The 15,304-nt window shown below is 36.6% G+C and overlaps 1 protein-coding gene across 1 annotated transcript in view; it reads right to left on the bottom strand.

Moving 5' to 3' along the window:
- Nucleotides 1-888: 888 nt before the first annotated feature.
- NUS1 (nuclear undecaprenyl pyrophosphate synthase 1 homolog (S. cerevisiae)) overlaps nucleotides 889-15,304 on the bottom strand; it is a 40,241-nt gene continuing 25,825 nt past the window's right edge. Inside the window, exons 2-5 of the mRNA XM_004673809.2 lie at nucleotides 12,701-12,826; nucleotides 11,658-11,807; nucleotides 7,612-7,711; nucleotides 889-4,395 (exon numbers count right to left, since the gene is read on the bottom strand). Of these exons, the coding sequence (XP_004673866.1) occupies nucleotides 4,305-4,395; nucleotides 7,612-7,711; nucleotides 11,658-11,807; nucleotides 12,701-12,826 (467 nt within the window). The 3' untranslated portion in view covers nucleotides 889-4,304. The remainder of the gene's footprint in view (nucleotides 4,396-7,611; nucleotides 7,712-11,657; nucleotides 11,808-12,700; nucleotides 12,827-15,304) is intronic.

The following is a 15,304-nucleotide window of genomic DNA, read 5'->3' as shown; positions in this document are numbered from 1 at the left end:
GCAGGGTTTATCAGACCAAATCAGTAAAAGGCACAGAAATTGAGACAATTTTTCATCAAATGAAAATATTGTTCTATATACTATGCTACTAGCTACTACCACTTGATATTCTCATTTTGCTCAGGCTTTCCTTTTCCAAACCCACTTTTTTGCTGTTATAAAGACAAATTCTTTTTTTTTTTTAAGATTTATTTATTTATGAGTACAGAATTGGGGTATAGGCCAGAGGTGCAGGGGCGGTGAGCAGATTCACCAGAGACAGCGTGGGGAACAGAACAGGCTGACGAAGTACACTGCTGAGAGGAGTAGCGGGCAGGGTCAGAAGGTCTGCAGTGCCATGGGGGTCACCTCCTGGGTGGGGATCGAACTCATGCTAACATGCTTTTAGCTTCTTAGTGCTGTGCTTTACCCCGCTATGCCACAGGGAGGGCCCAAAGACAAATTCTTTTAAAGAATGTAAGTGACTAACGAAGAAATCGGTTACCTATAGGATGAGTGAAACTGGTAACTTGAAGCATGAGATTTCTTATGCTTGAATTATTACCGACGGGGAATATAGTCAATAGAAGATAATCCAAACAGTTTGACCTGGCAGTATATCTAACTTTTACTTTTTGCTATTATCTATAAACTAAAACTAACTTACAGCCCTAAATCTCTACAAGATGGACAAATGAGTATTAAATTACTTGAAACATTCAGACCAAGGTTAAGTTTTCACTGAGGGTAGACTAAGCTTTTCCAAGCATTTGATTTTCTCGTGTACATTATTATTTACATCCAAACACAATAACCAAATACAAAACAGAATGCAAGACTCTCAACTTATAGTCTGTAGTTTAAAAAGAATTATCTTTATTAAACCTGTTACAGGATTCATTTTTTAAATATAAGTACAAAAAAAAATCTAGGATTGTCACCAAAAATGTAATGAACAATGATCTAAGTTCTTTACTTTGCTCTTGAGTTGTCTTAATTTTTTCTACAAAGTATGTGTATTTTTCTTTTTAACCTGAAACAAATTCTTTTTGCACTCCCTTACCCCACCAATTTTATTAGTTTATGGCCTATCAACTAGAATTCATGTACAATTGCTGACATTAATCTTGCATCTGGGTTTTATTTCCAACTGTCCTAAACTTTTCCTACCCTAATTTTTGTTAAAGGCATTTCCTATTAATGTATTAAAGTAAAAACATGACCTTTGAAAAACTCGACTTCAGATGAAAATTGTGCATAAAAAGCCAGCTATCTTACAATTAGATATTCAAGTTAGAAAGTATATACTCAGCTACGTAAGACAAACCAGAGCTTTTACCCTTCTATTTCCTGGTTTAACAAGAAATGTTAAATTTCTTTTTTAAAAGAGTATGCGTATATACATTTTTGTTGACATTCTATATTCAGTAAAAACCAATTCAGATTTTAATTACTATAGAATTTTGGCAATTCTAGCAATGGCAGTTTTTAGTGTCACTTCTAGCTAGTAAAAGCAACTTAACATTTGTTAAGGTACCAAATGTTTAACCTGGTAAAAATGAGGATATATTTCAATCAAGTACATACCATCTAAAAAATAGTATTGCTATCTAGTCATGAGTTTTTCACTACATTTCTGCAGGCCCTAAATATTCAGAATAAATGTGGCATTCACATAACACTACAGTCCATGAAAAGAGTATATTCTTTTATTGTTTTTTCATACATGTTTCAACGTTCATAATAAAATTCTATAAATTTGGTTCCTTAATCATAAAAACTTGCTTTACACATTATTTACATGTTTCCAAGTCAACAGCCATACAGAACACCACAAGGATTTGACTCTATGCATGATACCATCACACAGAGGAGAGCTAATCAAGTAACATACATTCAAAGGTTAAATTATAGATATGCACAGTGTATTTGGCACTGTTCATTACCATTTTAACACCTTTCTCTCGGAAATAGGCATTTTAATTCTTAGACACAATATGCCAGAATTGTTATTCACATCATAATTAGTTTTCAAATTTCCTAACAATAATCAGTTTTAAGAGACAAAACAACCAGAATTGGGAAGATGTTACCCTCCAACATCTTGCTATGCTACAAGCTGCCATCCCTAAAGTAGGTTTACTTTGATCAGCTGTCCACTGTGGGAATTGTCAAGAGGAAACAACTGAAAAACAATGTATTATCCTTCAACATATAGACATTTTTCTCTAAAACAACCAGTTCTTGGGAGTGCAAAGGGAACCCTGATGATGGCATAACTTGTAATAATTTTGGCAGAAATTATTGGATGTCCAAAGCTATTCAAGTTAAACAAATCACAATAGCAGGTAACTCAAAAGAATGATCTGGAATACCTGTGTTTGAATTCAGAATCCTTAGCAACTTGTCTTAAGGGGCTCATATTTAGGATTTTAACACTTAGGTCACACTTATAATTTAATTAGATGTGTATATGCTACATTGCTATGAAATGGAAGGAGAAAATAAAAGTACAAAGGCTTAACTGTAGGTATCTTCAGAGACAGTGACTATACCCATTTTTTCACTCCACTAACTTCTTTAGCATACATTAAATCCCTTTACCTCAATAGGGCCCATTAAATTTGAAATGCGAAAGTCATACTTATCCCAGAATGTTTACAGTCACTTATATTGTGTTTATAAGTTAGTCCTAAGAGAAGGCAAAAAGTCTCAATACATGGAGCACAGTACAGGTTAACAGATACCAGAAATTCTCTGGTAAAGGTTAGAGACATGCTCTAGTTTCACACAAATTCTCAGCAATAAATTAAAGTTAAAAAAAAAAATTACAATGTACAGAGGACTATAGGTAGTGCAAAGTAATGTCACTGGACCAAAATTTAGTTTAATCATTTTATTTCAAGTGTATTTTTAGAATCATAAATGGGGTTTTATAATGCAAAGTTGAACCATTTACTCTTCACAGCTTCAGAATTTGACAAGCAATTTCAGAGGCCTTGCTTTCCAAATCCAGTCTTCTTTTTCAATTTTTCAAGCTCAGACCTAGTATTTAAATTACATCATTCTACATGAACAATTTTAGATAACTATTGTACATGTGTTATAAGACTTTTCTGAAAACAGTCCATCAAATATAAATAATGTTTTCTGTCCAAGGATCAACAGTGACAGAAGAAATATTAAATACCTATCAAAACATCATTTACTCATTTTAAAAATAACAGAACCAGTGCTTGTTCTCTGTCATGAAAGAGAACATATAAAATTAAATTACATTTGCAGACTTTGGTAGTATTTTATTACCTACACAAGCCTCAACCTTAAAAGAACTTTTATGCAAAGTTACCATCAGGCCTTACTGAGTAAAAATCCTGGGTACTAACATGGCCCTAAGTGTACAATTCCAAAGAGGAACAGATTACTTTTGAGGAAAACAGCCGTCTTGGTAATTTCCTCAAATATGTAGCCAAAAAAGTGAAGGGATATGTTTTTTAAAGAACTTCGGGTTCTATCTAACGCACCACCCACCAAAAAAAAAAAAAGAAATCAAAACTTTTTTCTGGCAATTTTCTACCTTTAGGGACTTAACCACATTTTTTGGGACTGCGTAATAGTTGATTTTAATTTTAAAAATATTCAATCTGTAATCAGAGTTCTCTTTCAAATGATCTTCACAATCCTAGACACTAGAGCAACACGCTCAAGTCACAATGTTTGTCTCTAATGAAGAATGAAATGGACAGGTATTTGTAAGCAGGCACTCCCTCTGCTACAAAGGTGAGCAGATTTTTGACATGTGATCAACACTAAACTCCATTCCTCTAGAGATTTCTCAAACTCAGGAGGGCTCCCTTTAAGAAGTCAATTTATTACTCTTAAAAATTAAAGTTTGGTCACCTAGTCACTAAGAAAGGCTGAACAAAATTATCCCCTCCAGCCCCAAACAGCAACTAAACAGTGCTAATCACTCCATCACTCCCCACAAAAACAGGGAAGTGGCTGAGGTTGAAGCATTTAAATTTGAAATTTCAGCTCCTAAAACACTGCTGTTTGCTCAAAGTTGCCGTCTATATATATATATCATTCTCCAATACTTCCCCATTTGTAAATTTATTTACACACACACACACACGCAAACACACACACCCATTCACTCACTCTCTCACTCTTACTCTCAAGTAAGACACTTTTTTGTGTTTGTTGATAAATTATGAGGATTATGAACTAGGGGTGTACAGGGTTTGACAGGTGCTTTGTAAACATCAGAGTCACTTGGGTCCTTTTCTCCAAAGCCTGAAATCAGATTACGCAACCAGGGACCACTACTTTCCCAGACGTTGTTCACAGGCTGCATACTGGCGAAGGGCAGAGAAAAAATCCTCATAACTGATGTTTAGGTGGGAAGGCAAAGATCTGAAAATAATGCAGAGGGAAATATTAAATGATAACCTGTAATTTGGAAGGGGGAAAAGAGGGATAATGACCAAAAAGAAATTAATTAAGAGCAGAAGGGAAAGTAGATCATAAGCATACTTGACATACGTCAAGGCACTTCTAAGAAATAAGTGTAAAACTATGAAATAATTCAAGTAAAAAACAATCTCTCCTTTTTACCACAAAAGAAAAGCAACATATAATAAGAGATTCAGAATTTATTAAAAGTTACACTAAATTAGTGGAAAATAGGAACTCTATAAAGCATCTCACTCAAATTCACTTTTAAGAACTCCTCTCTTTAAGAGTAAGCCAGTATTACTTAAACTTTGAAAGGCAGGCTTACCACTGGCACAGCAGCACAGCATTCTCACCTGATTGTATCACAAAAACATCACATGAGCAGCCACCTTGTGGACAATGTTTATCTCCAACATGTCCACTCAAGCAGGTAAGTGCAGTGTAAAAACAGGTACTTTAAAGGAAGTGAATATTCAGTGAGATGGTTTCCCTTTAATTTAAAGTAATTTTAAATAACTATAATTTATACAGCCTTACTGTGAGGCTTTAGAAATTCCAAACTCTACCACAGCTGAACACCTGGTTAGAGTACAAGGGTCACCTTCAGATTTGCAGTCATCACGTGCACCACAAAAACAAGACCTGAACAAACTGCCATAAACCAACTCCTGCCTGACCTCATGGCTCTCCGTGACTGTGCTGTATCTACTATCCCCTACCACTTTATTGAGATAAAACTGATATGTAATCTATCCTTCAGGCCTTCCCTGGTGGGGAAACAAGTTAAAGCGCAGCATTATGAAGTTGTCCGCAGCCACTGCAATATGAGTTAGATCCCCAGCCAGGGAGCTGACCCACATGGCATGACAGAACTCTCCTGTCTCACCCGCTGCTCCTCTCAGCAGTGTACTTTGTTGATCTGCCTATTCTGCTCCCCACTCTGTCTCTGGTGAATCCTCTCACCTCCCCTGCACCTCTGGCCTGTACCCCAGTTCTGTATGCATAAATGAATAAATCTTTAAAAAAAAAATCCTTATCCTTCCTTTGACTACCAAGAATTCTGAAACAAGTCAACTATTATCCTCCAGTTTCCTTATCTCTTAATAATCTCCCTTATCTCTTAATAATCTTCACTACCAATCTTTTATCTTATTGACTCTACCATAGTGATCCCTCAAAGGACAAATTTAAGAACATTCTTGCTAAAGCTTATTTCAAATATCCTTCTCTACTACACACCTTTCGTAAGCTTTCCTCATTTTACCCCCTCTATCAACAGCCTCATCTCCTAACCTTAAGAGGCACTTGGTACTCTCCTCGGTGCCTTAGAGGCAATCTTGTTATTCCCAGCTGCTCTACCATTCCATTTCCCCATAGTATGATTAAGACATTTTTCCTGTCATGGTGCTCACAGTCTACAGTGGCAGATATGCAAACATAGACATTTTCATTAAACTATACTAAGCGTTCAACTCTGTATTAAAATGACCATTTTACAAATCTAAGAAAGTTTTAATTGCTTCCCAAAGTCATGTCATTGAGCTGCAGAGCCAAGATTCAAATCAAGACCTAACTGTTTCAAGCTCTCTTCCCTCCAAGCCACTCCAATCTCAAGTTACTGATTAAACCTTTCTTGAAACCCACCAGAAAGGCATCTGAAGTGTCCTGGAAACCCTTTGAAGAAAAAAGAGTTTAGAGATAGGGGTTCTGATTCACTGTGGTATAAGCTGGACCACCGTCTCTTCTCCATGTCCCTTGCCTATAAAAAGAGGAGGAACCGGCATGATTTATAGTCCTCCCTGACTCCAACATGCTATACCTGTCCCACTGCTGCACCAAAGCCTCAAACAATCCTTAAAGGATCCCTTGGTACTGTGTTCCTTGATGAATAGTTTACAGGTCTTCTATTCTTGTAAGGGGGGCCATTTCTATTTTTTAGTTATTGACAACCCCCAAGTGTTATCTTTAGCCTTGTTCTCATCCAAGCATCAATTCTACATCTTCATCTGCCCTCTTAATTAAGAGTTCCCATCTAATAGACTATGGCGTCAACATCACTTTATGCTTGAATTCAGTACCATCCCTTCAAAGTGTGCCCTTTCTTTTTTTTCCCCAATATCACCACAATTCCAGTAATTTAGACTTAAAAACTTAAGGAGCTATTTCATTCCTTCTCTTTTACCATAATTATAACAGGAGCGTGCTAAACCTGCAATTATACTGGGCAAATGTCCCTCACAAAAACTAGAATTGATAGTATACTCTTCCTAAAGCCCAGAATTTAAATGTATTTTAAGGCTACTAAGTCTCTATTTTAAATCAGGGATCAGCAAAGCCAGCCTATGAGCCCGCCACCTGTTATTGTAAGTAGGTTTTACTGCAACACGGTCATGCACGTATGTTCATGGATCATCGGTGGTTGCTTAGCTATACGAGTAGCAGACAGTAGGAGCTTGTAAGAGACTGTATGGCCTACAAGATGTAAATATTTACCATCTGGTCCTTTACACAAAAATCTGCCAGACTCTAAGTAAGCAGTTTAATTCTCCTCACTGAATTCTCCCATAAATTACAGCTAAAGCCTCTTCACTTCTCTTTCTAACCTCATTCTTTCCCAAACCTAATCTATCCTAGTACACAGTTACCAAACAAATCCTTCAGAATCACCATACCTATATTACTCTAAAGCCTGTTTAAGCAAACTACACAAGCTCCTTATATACCATTTGAAGCCTTCCTATTGTCAACATCCCCACACTGTTTGAGTTCATCTTATCTACTATCTAACAGTATCTGCTCTGGTAGGGTCATTTCTTTAAAATGTGATGCTTTTTACCAACTTCCCAGTTTTTTTTCCACTCCCCCCTCCAACCCTCACACTTACCAACTTTTCTCTAATGACAAAAGTTCTACCTATTTTACATGCCCCTAACCATCTCTAGAATCAACATCTCTGACCTATAGATGTATCTCTCACTCCTAACCACTAAGTCCTTATCAAGCGTTTGTATAACTACACACTTTGAAGTCTCTGGCATTTATCTTATCAATGATATTATGAAATCCCTGAGAGAAAGAATTCAGTAGTATAACTCCCATTGTATCTAGTGTAGGGCTGAGCTCAAGAAACAACTACTGAATCACACCAAAGTGAATATACTTTTAATTACTTACATAATCTCAGTCAATCTGATCTGCCAGGGAAGAAAGCCTAATGTGCTGTCCACAGGACCAAACTTCAAGACTAAATCAGGATCAGGGAAGCCATTTGAACCTTAAAAAGGAAGAATATACAAGAGATCAATGTGCACTGAATACCAATAAAATGACTAAGAACAAACTGTGCTAATCAAGTTGGCTTCTTATGCTTTATGATTTCTCAAACATTTCACTTGTCTATTTCCAAACCTCCAACCACTGTCAAATGTACATTACTATCTTTGTAATTTGGAAATATGAACATTCTCTGAAAACCATTTAACTAGACTGGTTACCTGTTAAGGAGGGATAATTCCCACCTTAAATCCTACAAGTAGCCCCCAAATCCCATCTGTCTTTAAGACCAAGTGTTCTCAGGCATCTTAGGAACTACACTGCTTTTTGGGGGTATAAATGCTTATTCTCACCACACAATCAAAGAATTTCTGAGATGAAAGGGAACTTAAAAAATCCATTCTCCTTTCCCATTCCTCATATATCACTAAGGACCCAGGACAACAACTACACAGTTATCCAGGACAAATGATTTCAGTATCCCCAGAGGCCCATCCCCTAAGAGAGGAAAGAAGGCATATATCTGTCTCAACAAAGGCATGGTCATTTTAAAAAAAAACTGGTTTCCAAAGGATATCTAGCTTGAGGGAAAAAAAGGTGGCTGGGGGGGGGGGGGAGGGTTAAAGATATTTCACCTGCTTAAAAGTAAAGTAAAATAAGTCTGAAGAGTCACAAGTATTAGAAAGAAAATACTATAATCCAACAGTTTCAAATATGCTCACAGTTCTGCCACAAACCTAGTCACATAACCTCTTTGGGGCTTAGATCCTTCATTTGCTAAATAAAGAGAGTGGTTTAGACAGCACTTTCTAGCAGCTATAATCACTTTTTTAACAAAGTCCTTTTCAAGATCCACATTCATAGAAGGGCTAAGTAGAAGAACAGATTACTCTGCCTGCTAAGAAAATAAATTGTCTTAGACAAAAGGGACTTCTGCCTAACAGTGGTTGGGAAAAGTGCCTAATTCTATCCAAAAAATCATGTATTAAACTAGACAAAACCAATCGTTTGAATGAATTAGATACTAACCAAGAACAGACACAATTCTTAAAAAACAGCTAGCACTTTAAGTAAAGATGGTAAAAGTATTTGACCTTGCTGCCCGCGAATACTCTAACCCCCAATCTTCTACTACCAACCAATTGATCATCGCCGCAGTTGTACAAATATGCTGGTTGTAGCCGGAAGATATGAACTCGATTTGGAATTGGAGGTGGTGGACAGGAGAAAGGGGGCAGGTAGATGTCTATGATTTTGCCAGCTAAAAGTGGCAGACTCAAAAGAAAGGATGAGGAAAACCCACAGCCTTGTTAGCCTGAGGTATAACCCTAGTCAGAGCACACAGCACAATGGCTGGAAATTTAAGAGGGGGAGCTAGAAATAAGAACTCAGATAAAACGTTCACAGATCCATAACTGATTGCAAAACAGTACGCAAGCAGGGGAGAGGGGGCACATGAGGCGATATGAAAACCAAGTGAAAGTAAAACTTCAGAAGACTTGTAAACTGGTGGCAACTTTGAGTGCACTCTCCATCATCACAAAACAATCACTGAAGTCTTAGAAATTCTAGAATGTACAAGTACAGCCAGTGTGCAAATCATAGGTTGACACATTAAGCTACAAAGACCCACAATATATGAAGACCTCTTAAGAACTCCATAATTAGACTAGAAACCCATTCAAAACAGGCAGATTATTTGAACTGACACTTAAAACAGAAACAATGTGGATGACAAGATAGCATGTGAAAAACACTCCGCTAGGAAAATATGAATTAAAATATCAATTTCATACCCACAGGATGGTTAAAATATTAAAAGAGGCCCTCCCTGGTGGCGCAGCGGGTTAAAGCACAGCACTGAAAATCTAAAGCCACTTCCGCATGAGTTCGATTCCCGCCTGCCCTGGAGATGACCACATGGCGTAGCAGACCTCTCCTGACCCACCCGCTGCTCCCCTCAGCAGTGTACCTCGTCAGTCTGCCTGTTCTGTTCCCCACTCTGTCTCTGGTGAAGCCTCTCGCCTCCCCTGAGCTTCTGGCCTGTACCCCAGTTCTGTATGTACAAATAAATAAATCTTTTAAAAAAAAATATTAAAAGAAAAAAACAACCGATAAAACTGTTTCTTGGCAAGGAATATAAAATGGTATGGCCTCCCTGGAAAACTCTGGCAGTTTCTTAAAAGGTAAATGTTCACTCACCACATGCTCTAGCATCCCACTATTAGTCAACGACTCAATGGAAAGAAAAATATGTCCACATAAAGACTTGTATGTGAATGGTGATAACAGCATTATTCTAACAAGTCAAACAACTTAACTGATGGATAAATTAAAAGTGGTATATTCATAAAATAGAACACTATTTAATATAAACAAAAGTAATTAAGAAGTAAGACATACAATATGGGTTAACCCCCCCCCAAAAAAAATGAGCAACAAAGCAAGCCACAGTAGACTGTACTATGCGATTCCACTTATGTCAAATATCTAGAAAAGACAAAAATATAGCAGAAAGCCGATCAGCAGTTGCCTTGTGTTGGGAACAGAGGTGGGGATTAACTGCAGTCACAAAAGAACGCTTGCGGATAATAATATCCAGAAGGTTTTCTCCCTCTAAATTAATTAATCAGTTTTAAGGACTATGTACACTTTCCTTTATCCTGGGTCTATATCCCTGAAAGCAATGCCTAAGTTCAACACTTGAGCACTTCTCCATAGCCTACCTTGGGTTCCCCCATCGCTTTTAGGACATTCTCATGTATTTTTTCTGGCTGTGCCTTATAGAATACAGAAATTTAAGTAAGACCTTTCACCAAAACAAACAAACAAACAAACAAACAAAAAACCCTACAATGGTTCATTCATTCAGCCTGAACACAGAGAAGCAATAACATAGATGAAGAAAGTGGAGGAGAGGTAAGTAATCAACGAGAGTAAGGAATTAGTAAAATCAAGAGGTCAGAGAGTGATTGTGCTCTGTAATGGACATGTGTCAAAGTGGAAGAAACAAAGAATGGAGAGTTAAATGATTGAGTCAGAAAATTCATGAGTAGTAAGTAAGGTAAATGGAGTTTTAGTGAATAAAGGAAAAATATATTTCTGAAATTGTATGACCACAGAAACTATCAAAGGACATGAATTTGTTAGAAGTATTGCTTTTCTTCAAAATGATCTAGGATAAAGGCTAGTAAGCAGAAGGATCATAAAGTTAAGTCAAAATGTTCCTAGAGGCATCTAGAGAGAACAAGCAAAATAAAGACTTTATAAACAGTTGAAGGAATTATGTGTGTGTGTGTGTATACATGTAGGTGTATATACATGTAGGTGTATATACATGTAGGTGTATATATAATTTTACTTTGTATATCATGAGAAATATAATAAATGTTCATGTAAAGTAACAGAAGTAAATTATTAGGACTTAGGTGGGAGTTGAGGGACTCCTCTAGTTAGAGGCAACTGATCAAAAGTTCAAATGGCCCAGCAACTGCAACTGGCCTCTGAAGAAGGAGCAGTCTTGTATGACTAAGCCCTTAATACCAAACTCTAGCTCCAGATGCTTAATATCCAAGTTGAACTGTTGGACACACAGCTGGTGTCTGGATAATTGAGAATTCACTGTCAATAAAGGAAAACATCCCAGAAGGAGGAAGGCTGACAAGAAGACCCCTTATTTTCAAAATTACCCATCACTGCCCCCAAAAGCCCTCTCTAACCAGTCTGTCCTTTATCAGTAAATTCTCAAGCAAGTGGCTTGACTATAACAAGTCTCACTATCTCAAAATCATTTTCAAATGTGGGTATTTAAAATTTTAGAAACATTACAAGTAAAACAACAATCACAACCAAACTTTACACTATGAAAAAACCTAGACATCCTCCTCCATGCTGTATCCTTGTGGAATAAAACTAAAAAGGTAATATACATATATATATAGACTTACTAAGTAAACTGTCTAACATATCTACATCCAAATCTGTGGGTCTCTTTTGCTGCTGGGCTACTAACTGGCAAAAGTCTTGAGCAGCTCTCACAATATCTGCTTTTCCATCTTCAGGGGACAGCACCTTCACAGCCGATTGGCAATTTAAAACTGGAAGAAAAACAAATTTATTTTTGTAAAAAACAACCTGTCTGGATAGTTTTCAAATCAGTTTCAAGAAATATTAAATTCAGACCAAAATAAAGGTACACTTCCTATATTAAACAAGAATTATTTAAACCCTTCAAATTCAATATCAAAACATAGTTATTCCCTTCAGAAAGGACCCACACACATGTATATATTTATATTCTGTTCTTCAAAGTGCTCAGAGACCTTGTATCTGCGAATAAGTGCTCTAGAAAATAGGAATTTTAATTATAGGCTAACTTACAATTTCCACTAGTCTAAAATGCCACCTACATTCATAGTAGTAAAAACACAATCAAGACAACAAAAATGAAAATTGTAGGGGGAAAAAATGTTTCAATGGTATATATGCACTGTCTACAGTTTCCCTTATCAAACTGATTCCAATGAGAGTTATTTTATAATTGATAGCATTCTAGGTAATTCACACCAATGCCAATTTCTTATCTATAGACATGTTAATTACTTCTTGCCACATAGAGGTTCAATTATCTTCCATCTAACCCATAGAATAACCAGTTTTAATCCTATTTACATATTCATTTCAATTATTTCTGGCCTATATAAAAACTGTATTTGTTCTCTGGATACACTTTTGAACCTATTATAAAATCTGCTTAGCTCCTGGTTGATTATGAATTGAATAAAATGTTTAACATGTTCATTTTTTAATATCTATGAGACATGATTTTATCTTTTTCTGAAAATCATCTTTTAATAAGATGAAAAAAGAAAAGCCTAAATCTGATGATTTAAAGATGGTGACAATAAAGACTAACAGGCAAAATGAATAAAGGAGTGGCAGAATTTGCCTTGAAACACAAACCTATCTGTAATTTTATTTTGGAGCTTACCTTGATCATCTTTGTCATTACTATTTGCAAACTGTGGTGAGTATTTGGAACAATCTAAGCCCAAAAGTTCTTGCTGCTGTTTTAAAATTTCATCCATCAATCTGGAATTATTTCTTTTGAAAATACCTTAAAAAGAAAAAAAAAAAAGCAGCTAGATTAATTTTATTCTTTTTACTTGTTATAGACAACTAATGGACCTTTGTTATGAAAACAACACTGGATCCAAACATGCACTGCAAAAAGAAAAACACAACAAAATTTTGTTTCATGCTACTAAGAACAGGGTGTCTATATGACCGATAAAAATTTAGACTTAGAAAAAATTTTAAAGGTCATTTACTTGAAACCCTTACTTACAGACTGAGACAGTTGAGACCCCACACTCTTAAAGGACTGCCTCAAGAATGTAAGCCATCAGCACACCCTCCTGCCTCCTTACCATGCACAGTCAACAACACTGCCTCCATGGATCAGCTCTTTAATAGTAAGAGGAACTAACACAATGTAAAAAGTAGAAAACTATAAAAGTAACAAAACTAAAATTTAGCAAATTTAAACAAAGCAAGGAAACATACTACAAAAAAATGTGTAATTCTTTGCAAGCATGGGAAAATTAAAACTTAATGACTAGCATGTCATTGGAAAAGATGGCAGAAATGTGACATATATTTAATATGAAACTGACAAGAAAATTCCTAACAAAACAAATGGTAAGTGGCTATTTTAGGAGAGGCAGCTTTTTATTGGCCATTGCCTTTTTAACCTATATCAAATGATCCTATCTCTACATTCTCAGTCAGATCTGACTTTTAAAGCAGCACAAGGATTAACAGGGGGAGAGAATGTCTAAATATACATGAAATTGTTGAATCTGCTACATATGCTGTATACCAATGCCAGCTTAATAGTCGCTCAAAAATAAAAAAGCAGGGGGGAGCTCTGTAATTCCAGAAAGTTAAGAAAAAGAAAATTAAGAGGATATTTAATGAGAGGAAAATATGTAAGAAAAAACACAACACTCAGAAAACAGAAAAACAATGCTTGTGCAAAGGATTTGAGTAAAGGGATGTGGGGACAGGCTTAATTTTTTTTAAAGATTTATTTATGCATACAGAACTGGGGTACAAGCCAGAGGTGCAGGGGCAGTGAGAAGATTCACGAGAGACAGAGTGGGGTGCAGAACAGGGAGATCAACAAAGTACACTGCTAAGAGGGGAGCAGTGGCTGGGCCAGGAGAGGTCTGCCTTGTCAAGCGGATGACCTCCAGGGCAGGCCGGGATCTAACTCATGCTGAAGTGCCTTTAGCTTCTTAGTGCTGTGCTTTAACCCACTGCACCACAAAGCCCAACAGGTTTAGTTATTATTTCATCTGTTACAAACAGGTAACCAATGATCCCAAGCAATGTGGAAATGTATAAAAATGTCTATCCTTGGGAAAATTAACCTGAGAAGCCAGACTACAGCAGCAATCCATACATAATCTGATGAACAATGGAAAAGGATTCACTACAAAGGAAGAACTGAGAATGAAGAGGATGACTTAAGTAGAAGTGAACAGAGAAAATTTCATGGCTTTATTTCTTGGTAATAATAACAACAGAAATAGTAACCTTTAAGTGGGGAAACTCTCAAAAGAGAACTAGTTTTTAGGTATAGTTTTAAACAACTAATGACAGATTCTTTGGGTGAGGGTATTGGAAAAATGACTAAGAGACACTGCGGAAAAAGGACTAAAAAAGGTGATATGAGCACCATGTGGGTATGGATCTTGTCTTGCTTTGCTCACCAGTGACTAGTACAGTGCCTGAGATACTCAATAAATCAGAAATTGGTTGAGAGCTTGTTTAGGGTGACATTTTAGCTGACCCATAAAAAATGAAATATGCATTTGGGAGTCACCATGCTTCATGAGAAAGCGACACCAACAAGAAACAATAAAAAACATCTTCAAAGGTAAGGAAAGACAAATAGGAAAAAGCAGAGGGCTGAATATGTTGTTCCTTATGAAAGTCCACAATCCTGACATGTCACAGGACTTCAAACCACCTGGGGTCAGAACAAGGGTAACAATGAATGAGGCAAAATTTAAAAGGGGGTTACAAAAGTCATAATTAAGATAAATTGTGATGCAGTATCTTTAATAATTAATGCAAAAAAAGATCCAGAATGAACAAGACAAAATTTCACTGAAAAGAGAATCAGGGGGCCTCCCTAGTGGCACAAGCAGTTTGGATGCAGCACTAGGAAGCTATCCGCAACCACTCCAGAAGGAGTTCCATCCCTGGCCAGGGGACTAACCCACATGGCACGCAGACCTCTCTGGTCTCACCAACTGCTCCCCTCAGCATTTTATTACAGCAGATCTGTCCCCACTCTGTCTCTAGTGAATCCTCTCACTCCTTCCTTCTCTTGCCTGCACCTCAGCTCTTGTAAACATGCATGCATAAATAGATAAATAGATAAATAAATAGAGAGAGAGAGAGAATCAGCATATAGTTTCTAACAATTCCAATTCACTCAAACACCTAATGCTACCTAGAAGTTCTATAAGCATCTGAAATGCTTGGTAGAGTATATTTTCAAAGATTAATTTATGGATTTTGG

The sequence above is a fragment of the Condylura cristata genome, unplaced genomic scaffold, assembly GCF_000260355.1.
Source record: "Condylura cristata isolate star-nosed mole 26May11 unplaced genomic scaffold, ConCri1.0 scaffold00001, whole genome shotgun sequence".
NCBI classification, from domain to species: Eukaryota; Metazoa; Chordata; class Mammalia; order Eulipotyphla; family Talpidae; genus Condylura; species Condylura cristata.
This window is presented reverse-complemented; position numbering and strand designations above follow the sequence as displayed.